The 26,005-nt window shown below is 35.3% G+C and overlaps 1 protein-coding gene across 2 annotated transcripts in view; it reads right to left on the bottom strand.

The window, feature by feature from the left end:
• The window catches only part of AHI1 (Abelson helper integration site 1), an 87,154-nt gene that overhangs the window by 49,826 nt on the left and 11,323 nt on the right, over positions 1–26,005 (bottom strand). Inside the window, exons 4-18 of one of the 2 annotated variants that reach the window (XM_083856278.1) lie at positions 24,760–25,370; positions 24,056–24,216; positions 23,542–23,755; positions 22,855–23,044; positions 21,439–21,534; positions 20,364–20,549; positions 19,275–19,412; positions 18,127–18,259; positions 17,008–17,131; positions 14,587–14,816; positions 13,426–13,529; positions 12,511–12,629; positions 9,371–9,501; positions 7,935–8,075; positions 5,848–6,050 (exon numbers count right to left, since the gene is read on the bottom strand). In XM_083856278.1, coding sequence (XP_083712404.1) covers positions 5,848–6,050; positions 7,935–8,075; positions 9,371–9,501; positions 12,511–12,629; positions 13,426–13,529; positions 14,587–14,816; positions 17,008–17,131; positions 18,127–18,259; positions 19,275–19,412; positions 20,364–20,549; positions 21,439–21,534; positions 22,855–23,044; positions 23,542–23,755; positions 24,056–24,216; positions 24,760–25,370 — 2,781 coding nt within the window. The remainder of the gene's footprint in view (positions 1–5,847; positions 6,051–7,934; positions 8,076–9,370; positions 9,502–12,510; positions 12,630–13,425; positions 13,530–14,586; positions 14,817–17,007; positions 17,132–18,126; positions 18,260–19,274; positions 19,413–20,363; positions 20,550–21,438; positions 21,535–22,854; positions 23,045–23,541; positions 23,756–24,055; positions 24,217–24,759; positions 25,371–26,005) is intronic. The other variant, XM_083856279.1, reaches the window with a different exon arrangement.

Below are 26,005 nucleotides of genomic sequence, written 5' to 3'. Positions count from 1 at the left end.
TCAGCCATTGCATATAAACAGTTTATGAAATCACAATGATTCAACAGTATCTGCTTAGCAAATAGAAAAGAGCTTTATAAAAATTATTTTAACATAGTAAATGAAATGCCCAGGTTTACAGGGTATTGATATATCATGGCTTACAAAATACATCCTTACAAGTCTGCAGTTGGGAGTAGCTTTGTGTAAAGTAATAACTGAATAAAATTTCTTAGAGTAAGAGCATGTCCTAGCATTCTTAAGAGGAATACAGGAATAGGAAAAAGCCTACATAACTATTAAGAAACCCACCTATTTAATTTAAAAGCTCTCATCCAGTGAAATACATTGCACAGGTCATATGGAAAATGACTGCCTGTGTTACAGGATCATGTTCATACCTACTAATATGATAAAAATTTAAAAAAGAGGTTTTTAAAGTACTTCCCATTTCTTATACATATGATAAGATTATAGAATACCAGAACCTTCCCTTGCAGTTTGTAGGTTAAAATTTTGTATTGCAGGCATGATCAAGTGAAACAGCTATTTCAGCCTGCAGAGGCACTGCAGCATTATCTGGTACTAGGCCAAGAAATTTCACAGAATAGGCAATGTTTTAAAGAGTCCTCAGTACTTCATGTATTATGAACACCATTTTCCATCTCCAAGTAGAAGCTATAGTAAGTTACTTTAGAACTCTCACCTTCCAGATCTGCACTAAACCCCAGAAGTCAAGCATGGTATTTCAGAATTTACCAAAACTAAGAAGAACCAGAGGACAGATTCTTATCAGACTGAAAATGGTAGCATAAAAAATACACACTACCTGGGCTTCCAGCTGTGCCCCTAAGTCTTTGTTGTGACAGAAACACAAGTTTCTGTCTTCTTCCACTTGATGGCTCAATATCATGTTTATGTGTTTCCCAAAAGGGTTGCACAATTTTTTTCTTCAAAGTGGTGACTTTAAATTCTGTTCTATTCTAACACAAAAACATGTATTTTGCATGTCCACGAAATTCTAAAAGGAGATCATCTCAAAGGACTAAATAATATAAGTATATTATGTCTACTACACCAAAGCATTATTTATGAATATATTTTATAGACGTACAGCTCAGTGATGGAAGTTCAGTACATTTCATGCAATCCAAGGTATAGGCTTCTGTATTCTCTCACAGTATCTACTTCTTTGTGAATTATGCTATAGTAATAAATACACTTATAGGACAAAAACTAAACAGTTGTAAGCATTTCTGTATATAGGAAAGAGTATTTTGCATTCTACTTGTCTAACACTGCATTTAATACACTCCGAGTATCAGAATTTTGGTAACACTTAGATAATTAAAAGTGGTAACCACTTTTAATAACATTTTCCAGAAATACATCATTAACTAAGAACTGGAAAAAGCTAATCATACTTTAACTTATGCATTCACAAGTTAAGCATTCATATATTGAGAAATAAAGCAGCCAACAACTAATTGATTCCAAGACTAGTACTACAGAGTATACACAGAGGCTATTCATAAGTGCCACAAAGAGGTCAGACATGTAAAAGCCCAATTTCTGAGCTAGGATACTACATCTTCAAAGAAAGCCCTTCTCTCTATACCTACACAACATATTCTATCGTTATGGATAGTTATAAACAGGTTTTTTCACTGCTAGATGGAAGTGAAATTTAAAAAACATAAATAATATTGAATAAAATTGAATGAAAAACACTTATGAGCACTTCCAAGAGCCAGAGATGAGTTAAATGTTTTCCTATCCAAAACCTCCATTAATAGAATCACACATTAGTATTCATTCCTTGAGGTAGAGATAAGTAATAACTGCTGCCAGGATTCACTACTCCATAATTTCTCTATGTGATACAGAAGCTAATTCTGCATTCTGGTTTCACATAGAAATTAATTTTTACCTTTTGTATCAAAAGGTCTTAGTTTTTGTTAATTGCTAAAGTTTTAGCACAATAGTCAACTCTTAGTTCTAATTTCTGGGCTAATAGGAATGGCAATGCTGCAGAAGAGAAGAAAAGAAACTTCATTTATCTATCATTCATTAAGGTTCATGTTTAGGTAAAAAGAAGAAAAACAAAACAAAAAAAAATATTGGTTCTAATGGGACCTGGAAATGGGACACAGGTCATAAGACAAAGAACCCAAGCTTCTACAGGATCAGAGTATTCTCTCTACCTGCCTTAAGGCAAACTTTAAGGTACTGACATCAATTTTTCCAATCCTGTATCTAAGTCACAGAACTTCAAACTCCAAAGTAGCTATGCTGTTGGCACGTGTTAAAACCAGAGACTGCTGTGTTGGCAGATTTGCTGTTTGTGTGTTCCAGCCCCTTCGTCTCATAAAAGGTGACTCCAGGTGTGACCTTAGGCCAGGTCTACAAGGTATGCTGCCACCATGCTTGACCCAACATGGTATTTATTGTTGCCACATGTCTGTAACAAGGGCATGCAAACATAGCCCACAGACCAGGACTACGCTGCACTTGGGGCAGCCTCACCTCAAGAGCTGTGTGCAGTTTCAGGTGCCACAATGTAAGAAACACATGAAACCATTAGAGAGTGTGCAAACGACAGAGCAAAGGTGGTAAAGGGGGCCTGGAGGGGAAGTTGTTAGAGGAGTAGCTGAGGTCACTTGGTCTGTTCTGCCTGCAGGAGACTGAGAGGAGCCCTCACTGCAGTTGCAACCTCCTCATGAGGGGAAGAGCTGGGGCAGGCACTGATCTCTCCTCTGTGGTGACCAGTGGCACGACCTGAGGGAATGGCCTGAAGTTGTGTCAGGGGAGGTTTATGTTGAATATCAGGAAAAGGTTCCTCACCCAGAGGGTGGCTGGGCACTAGAACAGGCTCCCCAGGGAAGTGGTCACAGCACCAGCCTGACAGAACTCAGGAGGTGTTTGGACAATGCTCTCGGGCTCGTGGTGTGACTCTTGGGGTTGGTGCCGCGCAGTGCCAGGAGTTGAACTTGATCTCTGGGGGTTCCTTCCAATTCAACATATTCTATGACTCTGTGAAATACAGACAAGGTAACACCTGTGTTCTCATCTGGATTTTTAATGTTACAACTTGACCACACAGCAGCAAGCCACCCTATGTGTGGTTTCCTAAAGTCATCTTTCTCCATTTTCGCTTGTCTGTTCCCAGAAATTTTAGCACATTCTCACACATGGCAACTTTTAAGAGTTCTACTCTGACAAACACTTTAGCAAACCATCCATGTGCATGTGCACTCTAATTAGCCTTCCAGCAAAGCCTGCACTTACATACATGCATCATCTTTCATATGAGAAAGAAAACTGCACACACATTAAAAACTAATTCCCAATTACAAATTAGTAGAAATTTTAAGTTTTGATGTTGTATATTTTACTCTGGGACTGTCCAAAATGTGATAAACCAGGCAAGCAATACTGCAGTCACACGCAAAAATGACCCCAGCCCTGCCTGCAAAGTATGCACTGCTGTCCCCTGAGTCTCATGCTGGATCACTGAAAAGATTAGCATCAATACTCCTTTCAAAGAAATCTCCTCTCCAATATCTCAGTGGCTCATAAAGCCCTGCAAGAAAGCACTCTCAGTGTTTATAATCACTACTGCTATGTGACAGATATCAAACTGGAAGTGGATTCTTTCAACCACCATCCTGTACTGTTTGGAAACCCAATGAGAAGACTCAGATGAACTTTTTGACATCTCCCACATGGGTAGAGGGCTTGGAAGATGCTGTCAAAAACACAGATCATTACCCTGCTCACAGTAAACCAGCCAGTGGAAATCTAGGGTTACAAAACTCCAGTGGCTGAAAGTTATTCTCTCATACACAGTTGTAGGCTTATCTATTCCATTTAGTCACATGGTAACGTGGAACTTCTACATGCTTCTGCTAAACCACATTTGTCTTCCACAGTCCAGAACTGCTGGTTAATCTAAGAGTAAACACCTGCAATGATAAAGATTCTCATAAATTTTCTAATCCCATCTTTTTCTTCACATGACCAGACATCCAGAACAGTAAAAATTTATCCTGGAGTATCCTCCAGGAGTACTTGTCCCAGACACAAGGCCACATGCTCCATTCTCTCCATGTTGTGTCCTTCTCTGATAAACAACGTGACGGCACCAGTGCTCACTTTGTAGGTGAGCAAAAATAGAATGAGAAGAAAGTAGAAACAAGGTTTGCTTCCTTATGTCAATAAGGAACTGAAAGGTAGAAGCAGCATGCTACTGTTATCCATGAGAGCTACCATGTGATGTTTCATGAAGGGGCTCACTGGGAGTTCACTATTCAGAAATCTGTGGTCTGTGTGAAGGTCTGTGGGATACCTTTCTTCCAGACAGTTTCAAAGTTCAGGCCTAATGGGGATGCCAAAGCTAAGGAACCAGACTAAATCTAATCCAAAGTAAAACCCCTAAAGCATGATGACAGTAGTTACAGCAACCTCAGCAACAACTGCTTTCATCTACCCATCTGCTTCTTTTGTGATTCACTACTTATTAATGCAGACAAAATCTAAAACGACATTAAAAAAAATCTACATGCACTCAAAAGTACTTCAAAATTAAAAACAGTAAATGTAAATTCAAATGCGGTTCATGTCATTGTGAAAAGTAATTGTAACTCCACAGTGCTACTCAGGAACATTCTGCATTCTTGTTGCAAATTTATTATTGCAACATTATTTCAAGCTGGAGAATATAACTTAATTAAATTCATTGCAAATTAGAAAAGCTTTAAGTGCCGATTTGGGCATTGAGAAACAAGACAAATAGTAAAAACACCCAGCCAAGGAAAGCATTTTTCATCCCTCCTTGTCTGTTTCCACTTCAGGCACCTTTTTTCTCCTTCTAATCCCCAGTCTCCTTGATTTTGACATTACATTACACTCAGTCCCTTTGGAAAGGCAATGGAAAGGTGGGGCAGTAGAGTGAGGTTAGTGCATAGTGACTTGCTCTTTTTGACTCTTTTTTCTTTTCAATTCTCTTTTGAATGCTCTTTTCAACTGCTTTAGTATGGATCCTCCACCAGACAACATCCCCTTGGGGATTGCACCTTGTCCAGCAAGGATTCTTCCATTGCTTGCAACCCCTTTGGAGGTGTACCATCATCTGTGTTTTCTTTTGTGTGTCCTCATGTATCGCTCGTCTTTCCCTTCAAGCCTACTCTGTTATTTCCCCTGTATTTCCATTTCTGCATTGTTTTGTGTCTCTTGCATCACCTTCGTACCTCCTTCTGCTGTCTTCTTTCACATCTCCTCATTTCACATGACTCCTCACACCCCTCCTCCTGTATCTTCCCTTGTGGCCCCTGACACATTTTCCTTTGCATTTTTCCTCTGCTGTGGTGTTTCCTGTCTCTAGTAGGTTCCAACCTTTCTTAAGTCTCTTTTCTCAGAGGTGCCATATTCTCTTTGGTTTCAGTTGTGCAGTGGGTCCATATCGTCCTTCACTGAGCTGGCTTGAAACAGCTGTGCCCAGCACAGGGTATGCTCTCTTCCCAATTCTGCAGCTCCCTAAAACCTCTACCATTTATGCCACATACAATTTTTAAGGTAAATAGGAATCTCAGCCATAATGATCTATGGATCCCTGATTTCACATAAACGGACAAACAGCAATAGGCACTAGCATAAAAAAAGCCCTTGTCATCAGTACTTGAAAAACAAAATTAAATTTTTTATGATTGCTCTTTTCTCAAGAGCTACTTACACCTGCGTTAGTGTAAGTGAGAGATTTTATTTCTAAAGACCAGATGCCATGACAACACATACATGTTTTTTTCAAGTATACTAGTTCCAGAATATGGGAAGACTATACACTTCTGGAATTAATTAAATTTGACTTACCGTAACAGAATCAAGTTTTTGTTTCACCTTCTGCATTCTCATTGATGCTCTTGCAACACTGACAAACTGATCTGCTGGAGACATCACTGAGTTTTTTTGTACAGGAATTTCAGAAAAACTGCTAAAGAAGTGTGGCCCTCTTGGTGCAGCTGTGGTAAGTGATAAACTGAGATCTCTTACGAGTTCAGCTTCCTGTTGTGCAACTGTAGAAATAAGCCATATTAATGTCTCAGGTGAAGCCTTACATTGCCATGGGGAAAAAAAAAAAAATCAAAGGATCACAGTCATTTTGCCAGCCATGTCTTCAGTCAAACACCACCAGAAACTGTACCAATAGTGCTATATGGAAAACCTGAAAGTGACATGAAATTTTACCCTTACTACCTCATTTTCCCCCTGTCTCTTCTGATCACAATATCTCACTTCAGTTATTTGAGCTCAGTAATCTCTCATACAGAACTTGTATTTTTGTAGCAGTAAACATACCAGCAACATGCAGAAATATTGGCACTGGGTGAGGGGAAAGAGTGGGAAGAGAAAGGAATTTTTCAAAGGCAATAAAGTTATAAAGCATGCACTGAGTTCAAGTTGGTGACATTTCACATTTTTTCCAGCCTAGTTCAAGTGAGTTCATGATGTCTGAGCAATATATCATAAGTTGACAGACATATTATACAGGACTCACTGACTGACAAATTGACTTCTGTAATTTTTTGTATTATGGTCTCAAGCCAACAAAGCTTAAAAGAATTCTTCATGGAAGTTCTGCCCAGGATATTAATAAAACTGTTGGTGTAACTAAAACATGCTGTCAAAGTCTTAAAAATTGTGTCAGTGACTAAAATTAGTATTACTAATTGTTTAACTCTTTCAACACTATGGCAGTATGACTATTTTCTGAAACCAAAGATGGTGCTTTTAACCAAAACAGGAACAAAAAGATAGCGACAAATGACACAAAAAAGGACCACAATCTATGCAAAATCTTATTGTCAGCAGTTATGAAGTCAGAAGACACAAATAACTACCACTGTGCTATGTAATCTCTAAAAGTGTATACACACATGTATATATATTTCAAACTACTGTTTTAAGTTTTTTAAGACTCACTGCCTGTTCAACAACCAAAAAATTCTGAAGAAACCCTTCACCCCCAAAAAATTTCATTGTTTTTTAAAATACCCATATCCTACTTAATTGAAGTATAGCACTAAATATTGATTGCATAGTCCTTCCACTAAATGTTCCTGTAAAAGTGAACCAATTCAACAAATAACCTACACTGAGATTTTATGAGTAATCCTATTACTACATGTTACTTAAAAATCCAGCGTATAAAGAAAAGATCAGCTTTACAGATCTGTGTCCCCTGCAAATGTAATTCATACAAAAAAATTACTGCGTAATTCATATTAACACATTAACTCTCTAGATGGAAATAACCTTAATTGAATACAACTATCAAAAAAGCCTGCAAAGGACAATCTGAATTTTATTTTGTATACCAAAACTTCAAAGTTAGCATTTATTACTACCTTCTCTTCAAAACAACATGAGGAATAAACACATCTCTGACATAATCACATCACAGCTGTAACGGTTATTTATTAGACTATACACTCTAGTCTATACTATATAGACTATTTATTAGTCTATACACTCTCATTCATTTCTATACAGCTCCTCAACATTATTTTGTAACATAGCTCGCATAAACTACTCAGATTCTGATTAAGCTACTAATTAGTTTTCCAAATAATAGTATTTTCTGTCTCTGTAATCCACCTTGATATTGCAAAAAGGGCTTTTGTATGATGCTGCCTATATATGATAAAGTGCTGCAAAAATCACATGGTATGAAATACAAAAAGCTTGAAGAACCTCTGGTGATTTTGGCTAGGACAAAACCCTTGCTTAAAGCAGCATCACATAGAACAGGTTGTGCAGGATCATGTTCAATTCAGTTTTGGTACGTCCCAGAAAAAAGATAAGCATTATCATCAAATTCTCTCAAAAGAAGTACAAATATTAACAAATTGCTTCTAAAAATAAAAAACTTACAGGTATCAAGAGAATTTGTACTGTACCTTTATAATCATAAATGTATACAAGTATTGGATGGTTTTGACCAAAGGCACAAAAAGACACCATGTGTTCGTGTGGATGAAAGGCAACATCACGAAGCGGAGATGTGAAGGAGAGTTCAGAATATATGGCCACCTGATCTCCTGCAGAAGTGAAATAAGTGGAAAAATATTTGAAACATTTGATAGAGCAAAATAACAGTTGGTTAAATCTTGTACTATTGCAGTGTTTGCCACTGTAAATAAATGTTCTTCAGTCAACTTCCTGATTGAAAAGTAGTATTTTGGCATAAGACAAAGGAAATATTGCATGCTTTTAAGTTATTCAGTAAGTCAGAAAAGTCAGTGCTGTTGCAATAGCTGTAGGAAATGCCAGAGGAGGATGCACCAGGTTAGATGAGTTCTCTTGTTCTGATAAGCACATTCTGGAAAGGTGGCGTTCCGCAGTATTTGTTTGTGCTTGCACTGTACAAAGATAGCCATCTGACTCGTGGATTTCAGCTATATAATACTGATAAAAGGAGTGAAAGTTGAGCAGAGAGTTATTAAAAAACATATAAATAAAATTAGCTCTTCAGCTGATGGCACTAAAAATGCAAATACAGTGTGTAAACAAAAGTCAAAATCCAATAAAAACATACTAATAACAAAGTTCCTCCTTCCTTTTACTTTATTTTTTTTAAGTTGTCAGGCAAATTATGTAGCAACAGAGATGCAAGCTGAGGTAGTTGGAAACATGGAAAGAAATTCAAAACAGAACTGTTAGTTATCTGCCAGTTTCAAAATATTTATTTTAAAAAATTATATATAGTACAATAACAGACAGAATATAACGTCATCAAATCCAAAATGGTATTCTGCTACTTTCTACTCTTATTTTTGTCTCCTTTACCTCCTGTACAAGAAACTCCACCTTACACTTTCATCACATTTTTTTCAGAAAGATTTTGTTAACTATTTTGAAACTCTTTAGCTTGGGGACTAACTCACTGAGAAAACTTATATACCACACACCAAAAATAGTCAGTCTCTGACCACCCGCCACAGAGATGAAGTGGTTCTGAACAAGAGTCTGATTCTCAAATCTAAACAACACAACAGAAAAACTTACCTGACCTAAAACACTTTTTGTGTATTCCATCTTAAGATCCTCACCACATGTAAAGAGTTGCAGTATACAAAAAGCTGAGCCTCAGGTGCTCCAGTCAGGCTGGATATTACAAGTGTTACCTCTATTAATTTCCTCTGGAGAATTAAATCTCAGAGATTAATAACAGCTATTTAAAAGGTGGAGCTAAAGCTCCAGGATTTAAGAACGTCTTACCGAAGTTTTATTCCATATCAAAAGTGTTTCAATAAACCTTTAAAAAAAAAAAAAAAAAAATCCTTTCTCCCTCAGCTTTGACAATTTGGCTTAAGCCCATAAAATAATCAGTTACCTGTTTCTGGATTCCAAACATAAGCCTTTCCATCTTCACTTCCCGAAAACAGGAACGTACCGCATGGTGTTAAGGTGCTGTGAATCTTTTCTCTGTAATTCGTAGCACCTACATATTTCTTTGTTGCCAAGCTAAAGAAAGTTTGCAAATACAGAAGATACATTCAGAAAAGACAATGTAACTTTTTAAGTGTCAGTTCCCCCTCTATCCCTCAGAAAAATCAGTACACCTTGCACCTCAAGGGGTATATACAAGCACACGCTTTTTGCAGAGTGCAGTATTTATTTACCCTGTATTTTCCCTAACCTTCATAATGCACCTGACAGTATAGATGAAAATGTACATCCTTGTCTTTCAGCAGAAAAAGGAAATTCTAGATCTAGAGATCAGATCTAGAGAACAGATAGAGATGCAGTAATTTGCACTATCTTAATTCTGGGCTTTGCATAAAACAGGGAAACTGGCACTATAAGTCCAAGCTCTGTCAGAAGTTTTCATTATGCTTCTTGAGCTTGAATGATTAAACTTAAGCAGCAGCTCTCTTCAGCTCTGCAAACTAATGTCTCCTTGGTCAGAAAACCAGCAGTAAAATCAACAATTTCAGACATAAATGTTGACTTATTATTAATATATTTAATATTTTGCAACTTAGGTATCCTAATATTTTTTCAGTGAAACACTATTGGTCAGCACAGTAATAATGATCTACTGTCAAACAGTCTGTAGGCATCAAGTAGGAGAGAATCCACAAAAGGATGGAAAAAACCATAAATCAGCTTGTAAGAAGCTATTTTAAACATGAGGCATAGCTTGGAAAAGGATATCAAAGTTCAACATGGAGACTAACCCCGCAGCAGTACTACAATGCAGAATTTGAGGCAAGAACAGCAATAGGCCACCAATAGCCCTCAAGGACAGAGGACAGTATTATTTCACATTTGTTACTGCAAAAGCAATGGAGGAATGCTGGGAGAATAGCAGTCCCTTTAATATGACAGGAAAATTATTTTAAACAATATTCTAAATAAATATACCCTAGATGAAATTCTATTTCACAAGTAAGAGAAAAGGAAGCTTTAATGTTTCCAGTGCAAGACCATTTTAGCCCAAATAAGAGTTTTAGCTGTATGAATAAGAAAGATAGTATCTCTAAGATGTCATTAGTAGAGCCCTGCAAGATGTAAAACTAAATTTCATATGAACCCCTAAGGAGAGGACTGAACCAAAACCAAATCCTTGATCACATACCTAAGTGACAGGACAGCAGCATTATCCAAAAAGATCAAAAAAAGCAAGTTGAAAGAGGAAAGTTAAGAGCAACCAGCTGTCAATCAACATGAATTGTGTTCATCTGTGACCTCCACCCCCTCTTTTCTCATGCAGGGAATGAACAGTTAATGCTGACGTGCAAAATTATCACTGCTGGGTATCTGACCCTGTGGTTTATTGATAGACTTAAGTCAATGTAACTGCGGGCTGTGGTCAAAGTAGCAGTCCTGGTGGTGTCCTCTCCACCCTTATTTTCCCAGGCTCTCCCTCATTTCTTCTCTAGTGTTTGGGCAGCGATCAGATGAGTTTGATCAGATAGTTGATTAAAATGAGAATTAATCATTTGTATTTGTAGGCTAATTTTTAGCCAGATCAGCTCACTGATCATCAAAAGATCTCTAGAGATGATAAAAAAGGAATGCTAGGAATACGCGGCCAAAGGTGTGGGAGATTGCAGGAGATGGTACGTCCTATGGATAAATTTGCTTAAAATAATTGTGAAAGTACACCCCATATTAAAGATTAATATTTCTTAAAGATTTCCCTTTCTTAAAGATTAATATGCATGCCTATCTTTCCCTCTCAAACTAAAACCCTGCACGTTTCAGGAAGAGGAGCAACAAAATGCTGCCTCAAAACTACCGTTTCCTCTCTTAATTCAGCAATTTCATGCTTCAATTGAGTGGACAGTTTAGCTTCTAGCATGGTCATTATAATTTATCATTTACAGTAAAAGAGAAACCCACAGCATAATATAGTAGAGTCCTCAGCTAGTACAAACATTCAATCCAGTACAGTAACAGAATTGCTAAGTTTGGAAAAGATCTTCAAGATCATTAATTCCAACTATTAACACAGCACTGTCCCATGTACCTAAGGGCCACATCTACACATCTTTTAAGTACCTCCCAGGATTTTCTGTGTGGTGAGGGACAGAAAGAAACCTATCAAATTAAGGACAAAACATTTTAGAAAAGTTGTTCATATCTTTAATGTGACTTTCCAGAATAGAATGTTCAAGTGCATCTTATCAACATATGTATGTGATTGGTGAGAGACTATGCTCACTCCCACCCAATCAAAGGACAAGAGGGAATGGACATAAATTGAAATATAGCTAAATCTATTTAAAAAGAAGAAAAAAGTCTTTTGAGGGTGAATGAACACTAGAGCATGTTGCTCACAGAAGTTGTAAAATCTTCATCCTTCAAAATATTAAAAATCCAATTGTATAAAGCTCTTGAGTAGCATGCTGTTGTGATTTGACTATTGGGTTGAACTAGTCATTCTCCAACATCAAACTCAAATGAGTCTATACACTCCTTGCTTTTTCTTTTTGTTTGTCATTTAAAAAATCATGCTTATACCAATTAAGAATGAGAAAATCATCAAAAACTGCAAAACTATCTCACAGCCTGCTTAATAACCCATAAAATGTACATCACTGCAGTTTTTAGTATTTGTGAAAACAATCATCTTCCATTTCATCATCAAAATATCCTTCCCAGAGTCTTAAAAATGCAAAACTAACACACATATCACTTCCAAGTTCTTTTCATGCCCAGATTGCATTTTAAAAGATATTTCAATCTTTAGAAGACTAACATTGCATTCTTCATGCCACTTTAGGCTCCCAAGTAATCTAGTAATTTTTAGATATTCCATTCTAAAAGACTTACTCAATATCATCCAGGAGGTCTGTAACACACCAGTGTTTTGAAATCATTTCCTAACCCTAACATTTCTATCCTTGATTATTAGGACATCTGTTTTCTCCCCAGCTACACAACTAATACCTTTATGGTATTTTATTTCCCCATGTCAATTTTAAAGCATAAAGGAAATGCATATTTGTCACCAAAAATACTAACATTCTGAGATCCATAATTCTCAGGGTACTGTCTTTGGCATGGATTAATAAACGTCTTCCATTCGGATGCACTTCCAAATGATTTATTGGTGTTCCTTTAAGATCATTTTCTTTTATTTCCTACAGAAGGATGGAAAATAAAGAAAGTTATATAACTTTGTGTTTTAAAACTCTTGTTTTTACACATCATTGCCCATTTTTCTCTTGCATTACTCTCTTTCTGCTGAATTAATTTTATCTGGTTAAGGAAAAAGTTTGTTCCTATATTAGGGCATTACACCCTAGACATCAACTTTTTACAATCATGAGGCAGATTATGTTGTGTCTGAATTTTAAAAAAATTAAGCTGATGACAGAAATGCTGACTGAACATTAGGGCTCTAAAGTATGAACAAAGGTGGTTTTTAAAGCCTGGGGTCTATCTTATTTTTGTCTCTAGAGAATAAAGCATTTACCTGTTAAAACGGTGCTATCAAACCTCAAGTATTTTCATGTTTTATATAGCAAAAAAAACCTACAGAATCACAGAATTCTAAAATATCCTTAGTTCCAAGGGCTCCACTATGAACATAAAAGACCAACTCCTGGCCCTACACAGGACAGCCCCAAGAATCACACCATGTTCCTTGAGAGTCCAATTACTTCTTGAATTTTCTCAGGCTTGGTGGTGTGATCACTTCCCCGGGGAACCTGTTTTAGTGTCCAACCCAATTAAATTGCAAAACAATTTAAAACAAATTAAGTCAGTGAATCGCTACTGCATATTGTATCAGGTTTTCTATACCAATTTTTAAAGAAAATGTACCTCTGCAGTTAAACAAAATGTAATGTATTAAAAAAATGTCATTCAAATCAGATTACTAGATTTGGAACAGTTCACATAAACTTACAATGCTAGTTTAATAAACCTGTTTACCTTATTGATCTTCCAATGTTGAAAAAGGTGTGGAGAACTTCCTTTGACAGGTGTATCCCAAACTATTATCAGTCCTGAACTATCTCCTGAGAACATGTAGTGCCCTGAGAAATAATGTCTTATAAGTAAAATACCAACCAAAAAACAATACAGAAAACAAGAAACAATCTTTTGTTCTTTCATTTTTGTGAATAGGCAAATACCAAATCTTTCATCTCTTTTGCTATAATATACTCATTGCAAATTCATTTTGCTCATATTGCATGATATAAGCTGGATCCATTTACATCCATAAATCTGGATGTAGCATAGATATTAAATACTGAGATGCATAACAGATTTTTAATTTTTTTTTCATTTCTATTCATATTCTACAACCAGCAAAAAGTGAGCATTTACAGTTCATGATAGATCAATATCTACATTACTTATACATTCACTAAGAGGACCTTGAGCTAGAACAAATAGTGTTTTCCAACACTTGTTCTTTAAGCACAAATACTTTTTCTTTATAAGAGTCCACCTTTCCTCTTTGTAGTATCTACTCCAGTGACTAAAATGAACCACTTAACTATTAATGATGTCACTAATAATAGAAAAAGTCAAACTTTAATTTTCATCCATTTTCAACTCTTCCTCCACTATAACATGTCAGTACAACATTCACTTTCTGCTATAAACCTACAGCTGTAAACCTATTGTGAGTTAACATGACTCACAATGATCAAATCTCTGTCCTTTTCTCTCCATGCTTCCTATTCTCTGTCAATATTAAAAAGTTCATAATCTTCCCACTTCTTCAGTCTAGTGCTAAAATTCTCACTATCTAATTACTACTACCTCATTTTCTTTATCAAAAAGTCATAGATTGATTTGGGTTGAAAGGGACCTTAAAAATCATCTAGTTCTGACCTCCCTGAAATGGGGAGGGACGCCTTCTACAAGAACAAAGCCCAGACCAACATGGCCTTGAACACCTTCAGGGATAGGGCATCCACAGTTTCTCTGGGCAACCTGTCTCAGTGTCTCAGCACTCTCCCAGTGAACAATTTCTTCCTAAGAAGAATACACTACCTCCATGAAGTAAAGAAAACTAGTAATACTCAAGTTGGTCTTCAATTGGAAAGACAACTATTTGTAAAAGCAATATTAACTACATACCTTCTGCATCAAAACAAAGTGTGTTGATGAAACTTTTATGGCCATCAAGCTCCTGTAGCAGTTGCCCATGGATTTCTTTCACATCTGCATTCCAGATTCTTATCACTGAATCGTAACATCCTGTCACAACCAAAGAGTCAGCAACTGGGTGGTACTTGGCAGTGTAGACAAATGAAGGATGAGGGAAAACTCTCACAGCAGATGCTGCCTTCATTTCTATTTTCCACATTCTAAAAGGAAACAAAGTTAGAATTTCTACTGTATAAAGCAGTCACACACACAGGTATAACTTATGCCGTATTTTGTGCTACTGGTTCTAGAGGCAAATGCTTGCAAACACTTAACAATACCTCTTTATCCCACTAATTTGTTCCACCTCTATTTAATCCTCAAATATGGTATTTTCTAACAAGAATTAAGAAAAATTTACTACTTTACAAAGTATTCAGACTTCAAAGCAAATTAATTACTACTTACTCACTTAATGGTTATATTTCTCATTTTAAAGTATACATAAAGAATCCCACAGAATAAATTAGTTTCTTTCAGGAGTTACAACCAAATTAAGCTCTTCTGGGGTATCATTAATTTAAAACAATATTAGATCAAGAAAACCCATAAAGGAACATTTAGGACCACTAAATATAAATAAAATCCCAGAAAATTTTAGAATAATAATTCCCAACCACACAGTGATCATGATCTCAAGGATATTTACATCACATAAATTCTCTTCTTACTCTTAATCTATTCCCTATCCTTTGCCATGCATAGCTGTAAGATTAGATTTTTCTTAGAGTTTTCTATTTGATGGTATGTATTTTATTAGTGAGACTTCCCCAAACATGAGTCCACAAAGAACAGAACAGTACCTGGATCACTAAATACAGGTGGGCAGCACATTACACACGATATTCAGTTACAAAATGTTACTGAATTGCTTTAGTGGTACCCTTCAGGTGAAGCAACCACTTCTAGTGGCTATTGAAGAATTCTAAGCTTACTTAGAGGTGACTTAATTACAAAATTGCAACTCTTTACAGCAAATAATTTGCAATTTGATGCAGAAAGACCACAAGAAGTTTACCTGTGTTTTAGAATGATTTTAATCTAAAAAAATTTTTTAATTTATTGTTTACAAATAATGTGGGACTAAACCTTGGGAAGGCTTCAGGATAACATAGAACACTACATAAAGAACAATTCACATTAAGTTCATGAATTGATCTTCACATTGCCTTAGAACTCAGTATGAGATAATCTAAATATTAAACTGATAATGACTTCAAAGCAATGGGGTGCTGACTCTTTTTAAGGAGCTGAAGGCAACTCACAACAAATACAGGAACTAATAACTCATACAGTGACGGCACATAGTACATAGAAAAGAAGGCAGACCACTTCAGTTTCAACTTGCTGCCACAAATTCAAGAATTGAGGAGCAGCTCGGCCTTCTTATAGGAAACATAAATAACTGAATTTGATATTTACCTCAACATAAAAAATTCTTACTTAATCCCCTCCAATGAAAAAAAAAATAGTGCTGAACTCTCAACACACTCTTTTTATGCCTACACATAAGCAGCAAAAAAACCCTAAAACAATTTCACACATACAATATATCATTTAACAATTCTTCTGGCATTCCAATTACGCAACTGCCTGTAGCATTACTGAGTTGCATAACAGAAATAATAGATAGGGATCTGCAGAGCTAAAAAAACCCAAAAAGCTCTATGAAAACCAATGAAGTTGCTCACAATAAAACTGTACAGTGTCCCAGTGATATTTCCATGTGTATCTACAGCTTTGAGGGTTTTGGTGTTTAAATTTGAACAGAGCAATATTTTAACATTAACACTGTAGCAAAGCACATTTTATTTGTAGAAGATTCAATTTTGTAACAGTGTCAAAATTAATTTACAGCAATTTAAGCTGAATTACTTTACTAAGCGTAAAAAACCAAAAGAATACCACCAAAATACATATACGCAGTGTGGTAAATTTACGCATAATTTGAATCTTGTATTTTCAATTTCCCGCCTAGTGTTCAAATTTGAAAACTTAATACTGCATTCATCCTATGGCAATTTCTCCAGGAACAGAAGATTACAACTGTCTCAGTGTCTTCTTGAAATAGAATCTTCTTTAGTTTTTTACTGCACTGTAGATTTAGACACTAGAGGTTTTGGGAAAGATTTAGTTTCAAAATACAAATACATTAGAAATAGTAAATACAGTGTAAGTAATTAAGCCAATCACCATTTTTATATTATTTTAGTCACATGATAACCAAATCTTTAATTAAAACATTATATCACAGTTTATAGTAAAACTTCACACTTTGTACTAAAACACTGAATTGGACCCCTTTCTTTTCAGCTTCTGATGGTACCTGCCAGAACATCTCATCATACTGACCTGACAGTGCCGTCAGAGGAAGCAGTAAGAAGGTATTGATTGTCTTTTGACCAACAAAGATCATACACTATGTTAAGGTGACCATAAAATTCTCTCAGGAACTGTCCAGAAGGAATTTCATACACTAGGGAAGTTGAAATAGAAAAATAAAAGTTTTGTAAGTATTTGCAGTCAAACAGATGTAGCCACTAGAGCCAAAGTTTAGTCTCATCTTGGGCTGATTTTCTGCTAGCATAAATCAACTCATTTTCTTTATCTTCTCATTTTGAGGCAACAGGATGAAATAACAGCTAGATGTGAATAGACAGCAAGCATCTACTTCCATCTAGTGGTTCACGGATGTCACAAATGTCTCACCCCCAAAGAAACACTTTATTTGCATTAATTTGTGAGAACCAGATTACAATTATGTTGGGGTTTTTTAAGTTTTGACAACTAATTTACAGTCTTAGAAATATTTTAACACTGAGGTGATTTTCTGGGGCTGTGTAATAAAGGAATCTAGATTTACTGTTCCTTGCATTTAAACACTTACTTTGTGTACACTTAAAATAGTGCTCTCCCTAAATCTCAAAGCTTTTATGCAAGGTTTAAGAACTATGGAATTGAAGCTACCATGATGAAAGAGTAAAAAATTAAAGTTATAAGGAATGTTTGTACTTTGACTGAACTGGACCATGGAATACAGCAGCTTCCAGTAGTCTGTCTGGAGACAGTAACATTCCAGTATCCATTTTTCAAGATGGGTTAGGAGAAAAATTTACATGAAAACTGTGTGAGGTGGAGACTTAAAATGTTATTTCCCTTAAAACATTATCATCAGAAACTATGCTCCTTCTGCAAACTGATATAGTATTTCCATTAGGCCTCTGGGCAGAAATGGTGCAATTTCATACCAATAAACTGTGTATATGTAACTATGTAGGAAAAGCCAGTTCCAGCCCTAACGACACAGAAAGAGCATTTTCCTCAATGCTCTTTAATGCACAGAACAATCTTCTAATCACAACTACAAACCAGAAACTCTAAAAGAGCACAGTTTAAAAATTAACTTCCGTTAATCTTTAATTTCCAAATACATGGATTATAAGGAAAAAGCCAAAATGTATTTAAACTTACAAGAAATGGGATAGCCATTCCTTCCTGCACATGCTGCTGCCAGTGTCCTCCCATCATGAGAGAAGCGGATACAGAAGCAGCCCATATCTCCTCCTCGCAGGGAAAACAGGTGCTTGTTGGGTATGTGACAAGCCTGGCTTTTCAGGGAACAATTGGTAGGAATATTAACTATCCAATGCGTGGAACACACTCTTAGCTCCTGACATGCAGGAGTTCTAAAAGGCTAGAAACATCTTAATGGCATTCCAAAGTAAAATTCAACATATTACAAAGAGAGACAGTTTTGCAGCACAACCTAGACCCCATGAACGTATATTTCTTTCTGCCTCATTATGAAAAACAACTAGCAAGTTTAAAAAAACTAAAAAATATTTAAATTGAAATAAATTCCTGAATCTGAAGAAATACTTAATAATGTCTACAATCAATGATCTGTAATCAATGCTGTGGAATTAGACTGTAAATGAAGCTTGTTTAAGGAGTCTAAGCACAACTTTTAGCAACCTAATGACTGCAGTGTGAACTCAGAAACCCAACCAAATACATTCAAACCTTTGGTCTTCTACCAAATAATTTTAACATTCTTCATCTGGTTTTAAATATCTGACTTATAAAGACAGAACCAGAGATTAAACAGTTCAAAAAACTGAACTGGTATTTTAGACCTCCTTCCTTTCTCCCAGCATATCACCTCTTTTTGACCCAATGGCTTTTTCTCCAAAACTAAATTCAAAGTTTAAGGTGAAGGACAATATCCACAGTAGCTGTGTGGTTCTTCAATGTAAGCTCTTTCTGTCATAGTTTAAAAATGTCTTCAACAAACAAAAAGGAAAGTCAAGAAAATATATTTCTAATCAAGCTGAAATTTGAGAAATGGCTTCCTGTCTTACTTCCATTACCCAAATAACCCTACTCTTTCAAATTCTTAGAGAATTCTGCAGATAAAAATACCTGACTGTTCTGGTGAAAAAATGATTAAATCAACCATATTTGCTTAAGTTAAGTCTCTTCTACTCTCTATGAGATTTTTTTATGTTTTGATCAATATATTTTTAATTATTTTAGTTAATTACTTCTCCATAATACTTACAAAAATATAGTAAATATTTAAATTATTTTCACTTAAAATTCAAAGAAAAATGCTTCACCTGTCCAGGCAATCTTGACCATTTAAATGGATCCTTTTTCTCCTCTGAAGAAGGCTCACATCCTTCTCTCTGGAGCTCAGACAGTGCTGTATTTAGTTCCTGTTGAACAGCTGCCATAGAGTGAAAAGAAGGACCAACCTTAAGGCAAACAAAACTAAGTATCAGGGAAAAAATATTTTTAAAGTGAACAATGTAATTTCTGAAAAGGTTAAAAGGTACTTTTAATTTAAATGTCTTGCATTTTTATATCTGGAACACAGAGATTGGAAAAGCTTAATACATGAAAACTGCCTTGCAAAATGTCATTTAAAGTAACCAGGAAGTCAGAGAGTAATCCAAGCTTCCAAAGCTGTGTCAATCAAGTGGTATCACAATTTTTTCAAATAATCGATAATCTCCTATTTTTAGTAACTGTCAAGGTCAGTGAAAATTAGAATTACTCCACTATTGTATTGTACCACTGAGAAGGTGCACATCTCACCAGGCTTTCACTCCTCATAGTACAAAAGTTAGCAGAAGAAAGTATTACAGCTCTAATAACAAATGGGAAATTATATAATAGAACAATATTGTATTTGCATCAGAGAAAAGGAAATGCCATATTTATTTTCAATGCCCATCTCAGCACATACCAGTGTAGACCTATTTTTAAAGAAGCTGTCGTTTATGAAAAAAACATACAGCTCAATACAGCTAGAGGGTGCAGGGAAGCAAAGTTCAGTAACTTGCATTTTTTCTCAATTTATACACCTGTGTGAGTTCAGTGACTTAAAAATGGCATTTCTGCTAATAGGTAGGAACAGTAATCTTCAATAAAGTACTCTGAAAGTCCTCTGACTGTCAGTGGCAAAATATTTGAAGTTGTAGGTAGAAAAGTATGCCTATTTTTCAAAGATAACTATGAAGGGCTGAGTTTGAAACACCTGTCTTGAGATGTAACATTCTTATATATATTTTATATACTGCATGTAAGCACAGCTTTATATGTATGCATACAAACATAGACTCACATGCTCTACCAAGGTACTAGTTCCTACAGAAAAGTCTGCATATTTAAAAACATATTTGTATATTATATATTTAACTTACTTGATCTGGCAGTTTTAGGCCTTTTACAGTTACATATAGAGTTGATGGGTAACGATTTCTAGGACATTTTGCCCACCAGTCATAAACCTCAACAACATTTGAATGTGACTTGGTCCTTGAAGGTGGGTAATATAATTGCAGACGAAGTTTTCCACCAACATTTAGAACTCCATTTGCACCCACAAGCTGGAAGGGCGATTAAAAAGAGGAAAGAGGAAGAAAGATGAACACAAAAGCAATTGATAATTTCTAGTATCTTAACTAACAGTATAAACTCTTGAAAGTCACTTCCCATTGCAGAAATATACTAACTCTAAAAGTGATAATGAACTAAGTATGTATTTAATCCCCCCAGGATCAAATCATGAAGATTTAGATGGCAGTCTAGTTTCAAAAGACGCGTCACAGTAGTAATATCTTGAAAGTGGGAAGTCCTCTGCAGTACACCTTTTCTTTTTTTTAAAACTACTACTTGCTAAAATGAACCAAATCTCAAAAGGACTGCCAATCCACAAACAGCTTCTTACAAATCTGCCCTCTTTGAATGCTGCAATGAAGGGCATCAGTAAGGCTTTGGTTCAGAGCAGAAGATACAATAATGCAGTAACTTCCACAACTTGAGAGGAGAGAGAGTCCTCTCTACTAAACTGAAGAATACCAGAAGTACCTACTGCCATTTACTGATCAGTGTTGAATTGGGACATTTCTACTTTGACTGACACAGATAAAAGGATAATCCAGGCAGATGCAGTAAGAATGAGGAACAGGAAACAATTTTATTCATATTTATGAGCTGAAAATTTGCTCCTCCCTGTGTTCAGGAGTTGGCTGTACTGAATGCCCAGATGCACAGTTTCTACCAGCTCTGCTAACAGACATGGGATAGCAGATCCCTGATTCCAGTAGATTTATCTTGGGCAGAGCTCAGAAGAATCTCTGCATTGAATTGCTACGGCAGCCCCCATCCTTCCTTCACCTGAAAATATTTTAAAATGCCTTCCTACTTAGTACAGTTTGAGATTTTCAGATAAAAGGATTTATGAATTTTGTTTCTTCATTTGATTATTTACAGTACCTTTAGAAATGCCCAACAAATTTTTCGGTAACGACCTTCCTGAATTTTTATATCAGAGCTGGCTCTCACTTCATGCATACTTGGAGAATCAAGGACCTAGAAGTATCAGCAGGAATATAAATGCATTACTAATAAACATACACTTCATGGTAATTGAAAAAAAAATTGCTGAAAATATGTTTGGTCAATTCACTAAGTTAAACAGATTTAAATTTTAAGAAATTACAAAATCGGTGTTTCTTCCACACAAGTATGAAAATAGAAATAACATGTCCTTATGCATTTATCTGCTGACTATTTATGACCTCCATTAAAAAAGAAATCTAGTCTTGAAAAAACTTCTTGCTCTCCTTATAGCTCAATAAAAGTAAAAAAAAACCAATAATGTGAAATTTTCTTAATAATTCAGAAATCTTTTAGATCACAATTCTGATAGCTAAAACCAGCTGCATATTAATCTATATGGAAAATGGCAGTCAAAAAGTTAGTTTTTCTTTCCTAGCTTTATCACTTTTCTCATCAAATCAGTCACAGAACAGTTTGGATTGAAAGGAACCTTCAAAGATCAGAGTTCTGAGCCATGGGCTGGGACATCTTTCACTAGATCAGTGAAAGATTCCACTTTTTTCATTGGAATCATACTTTTGGTTCCAACATTATTTCCATGAAGAATTTTTACATACAAACATAATTAGTTTTGTGTTAAGCAATTAAGGATTCTTAATTCTATAAATATGTTCATTTACAAGCATCACAAAATATTAAGAAACATATGGCAATAAATTAAATTCAATCTATTTGAAATAGGAAAAAAAAACAAGGAACAAAAAATATTTATAGTATTAGGTTTCCATTTTTATGTTAATTCTACAGAATCTCTCTGTACAAATATTGAAATGCCTAAGCTAAGAATTACATTGAATATATAACCTAAAATTTTTCCTTTATGCATAATTGTACTGGAGGGCAGACTAATAATTACTTTATGAAGATTGGGACAGGAGAGGTAGATGTGTAAAATGTTAACAGAAACAATGCAATAGTTTGTTCATGGGTACAATGAGGTGCTGCTACATGCAGACAAATTCTGCCTTTGAGCTTCTTGTACTTAAATCTTTTTTCAGATTTCAAGAATGTGAAAAGAGTGATATCCACCATACCCTACCAGCCCTCCCCAGAAGCTTGAGAGCTGATTTTATAAGAAACCTTAATACTTCTTGTTACTATGAAAACAGAATCCTTTCCTATAAAAACCCCTACATTTTTCCATCTCCCCTTGACTTTGTACCATAAAACTATGCTATTAACCTAATTTAACTGAAATAAAACACTAGATTCAGTCAAATATACACTGTTGAAGAAACAAACCAAAAAAAATAACGTGCATTAAGCAGATGCTAAAATATTTTGTCTTACCTCAAAAAACAGGATAACCTGAGGGTTTTCCTCAGTGTTTTGAAGAAAATAAGTAAAACGCTCATTAAATATTACTTGCTCTTCCCAGTCTGGAATTGTTGATTTAGACTTTCTGAAGTCACATGGTTGTGTCATTACAGGAAGAATGTGCTCTATTTCTTCATGTTCATAAGATGAATCTTCCTTCTTGCTGTTTGAAGATTTCCAAAGAATTACAATTGTTAGAGCATTTAAAAAACAACCTTGAACAAAACAATATATTCAATTACTGAAAGTTAAGAAACATATAAGATACTATTTGCCTAATTCTAGAAAAGATTTTCTGAACTCACTGAAAATTTAAGACAATTTGCAATGTATATAGGAAAACTACAGGGTGAAATTGAAAATCCTAACAATTAAGTGTTTGCAAATTAATGCATAATGATCATGGTGGAGTCTACTGCTTAAGCCCCATTAAAATTTGGTTTCAGGAAAATTATGGATAATGACAGCAGAAACAAGAAACTGAAGTAATTAGAAATATATAGAACTAAACTTAATTTAAGGATTTTAAAAGTTCTTAATATAAAAGGCTACACAAACTTAAAATACCCCATTGTTTTCATTTTCATATTTAATTTTGTGGGGAAGAGTATATCTATTTATTGTAATCAGGGATAACAGAAACAGTTTATTAAAAGTCACCTATAATCCTTCTTCACATATAAGCCACTTCTCTGATCAACAACATGGATTTTAACCACAGGATGAGATACCAAGTGATCAATTTTAAGTCGATCCGATCGATGGATATAAACTCCCAAAACAAGATCATCACCAAAACCAAATTTAGACTGAGTTGAAATTTCTGAATTCTTCATTTCCTCATCATTTTCTGTAGAAACTTCTGTGGCTTCTCCTAGAGATTGGAGCGAAGTAAACAAACTGTCACTAATGGAACATAGTAACTTCTGTCTCAACTCAAAATTAGTTACAGTAGATGAATTTTCAAAAATTTAGATTGATTTATCACCTAAACATCCTCACAAATAAGCCTCAGAACTGGAAGAACAGAGATACAATAGAGTAACTTAAGAAATATAAGTAACTCAAACAGCTCAACCACTTCCGTGTTACTACTATGGACAAATATTTCTGCAGCAGTACAAAAAAAAAAGACAACAAAGTAGTACAGTATTACAACATTTTGTTGGCCGACCTTTTCTGGTTTTCTTCTTAACCTTCTTGGTTTTAGGTTTCTGTTTATCCAGGCTTTCCTGCAGTTTCTCTCCTTCTGATGCAAATAGTCTTTCAGGTGACTGACTTTTATTGCCACCTTCTTCTGGATGATGATGCTGCAGCTCAGAAAGGGACATTGCACTGCAAGGTAATGGATCAATTGCAGTCACTGCACATACTGATACAATTACTCATAGCCATTATTAATCCACTTGAAATTCTGCAACTCATCATCTGTCTATCTTGAAAACATAAGAGCCCCCAGCCCCATTAGTGCCTTTTACAGTGCTCTCCCCCTTTCCTTTTCCCCTAATTTCCAGACGATTGCAGAACCATTTATGTGAAGAGTTAAAGAAATACTCCTTTGCTGGATCAGGGCCATCACTTATCACAAAAAAAAAAAAAAAAAAAGCACAAAACTATTTTAACTTAGTTAAGAGTGAGTTCCACAGTAAAACACCATCAAATAGCAATGAAGAATATTAAAAAAAAATAAATTAGTAATAATCCATGAGCTAAATATTAATCATGACAGCCTTTTGAGAAAGGATTTAGTACTATTTTTTCATAACAGAATCATCCAGCTAATCACTTAGAAAATACGAACAATTTATCAGAAAGCTGCTGCCTATCTTAAAATGAAACATTTTGTTTAAAATTCACAGACACACCATGTCGTGTTACCTTGTGTCAGCTTCACTTAAAACTTCTCGCTCTTTCTTCTTTTTCTTCTTTTTGCCCACTTCATTATTCAATGCAACTTCATGCCTTTGAACAGTGGAGGTAGATTCAGACATCTGTTCTTTAAGTTTCTTTCTCATTTTCTTTTTAATTGCATTTGCCTCTTCCTCAGCCACATGCAGCTGATAGGCTTGAATTAGCTGCTCTTCCTCTTCTAATTCAGTTGCATTTCTCACTTCAGTCAAGGAATTTTTGATCTTTCTCTCACCTTCTTGATGAGGTACATCTGTTTGGGATTTACTTTTTGTTTTCTTCTTTGGAAAATCGTTAGTCTTTTCTTCAAAACCTCCCAATTTAGCATCATATAAGTCTTCCTCCTCATTAAATTGCTCCTGTAACAGTGATTTCTTTTTCTTCCTGTTAGACTTTGGCTGCTTGTTCTCTTCTCCACTAACAACATCATTGTTTATTTTCTTTGCAACTGACGCTTTCTCTCTCAATTTATTTTTTGTAAATCTTGGGCTCTCTTCTTCAGGATTATATGTGTTGTTTATAATTGCTTCATCATTCACACTTTCCTTAGACAGATCAATATTATTTCTAAAGGTATCAAGCTATAAATGAAAAGAACATAAAACATATTTGTACTAAAAATCATGTTCCAAGGATAAACACTGCACTTCATGTTATTCCTTCAGCAATAGTACTCAAAGTAAAATAAGGTCAAAAATCTAGTTATTTCATTGTTTCAATTTGACAAGTGACAGATTGAAAGTCAGCAGAAAATTCACGCTGGAAAAACACATTTGATATTTGGGCACCTCATCCTCAATGTTACACTAGGTTTTCATATGACTTTTACATATATTTCTGGTTACTCTATTTCTATTTCTAGTTACTGTATTAAGGTTATAATGCCACATCCCTGCCTCCCTGGATATGTTCAAGGTCAGCTTGGAAGGGGCTCTGAGCATCCTAGTTCAAGATGTTCCCGATCATGGCAGGGTGCTTGGGTTAGATCACCTTTAAAGTTCCTTTCAACCCAAACTATGATTCTGTGATAATGCCAAAGAACACAGCAAGTAACTGAGGTCTAATTCTGTAAGCTCAACGCAGAGATCTCTGTTCCTTGATGTAATTTCTATAAAGTCACTGAGGTTCATTTATGCTGTTGTCTTACAAAAGACTCTCTTAGAGCCTCAATGTGAAATATAAGAAAGGGCTTTAAAACACAACAAAAAGAAATTAG

The sequence above is a fragment of the Zosterops lateralis genome, assembly GCF_965231275.1.
Source record: "Zosterops lateralis genome assembly, chromosome: 3".
NCBI classification, from domain to species: Eukaryota; Metazoa; Chordata; class Aves; order Passeriformes; family Zosteropidae; genus Zosterops; species Zosterops lateralis.
The sequence above is the reverse complement of the archived record's forward strand: the minus strand, read 5'-3'. Positions and strand labels throughout refer to the sequence as shown.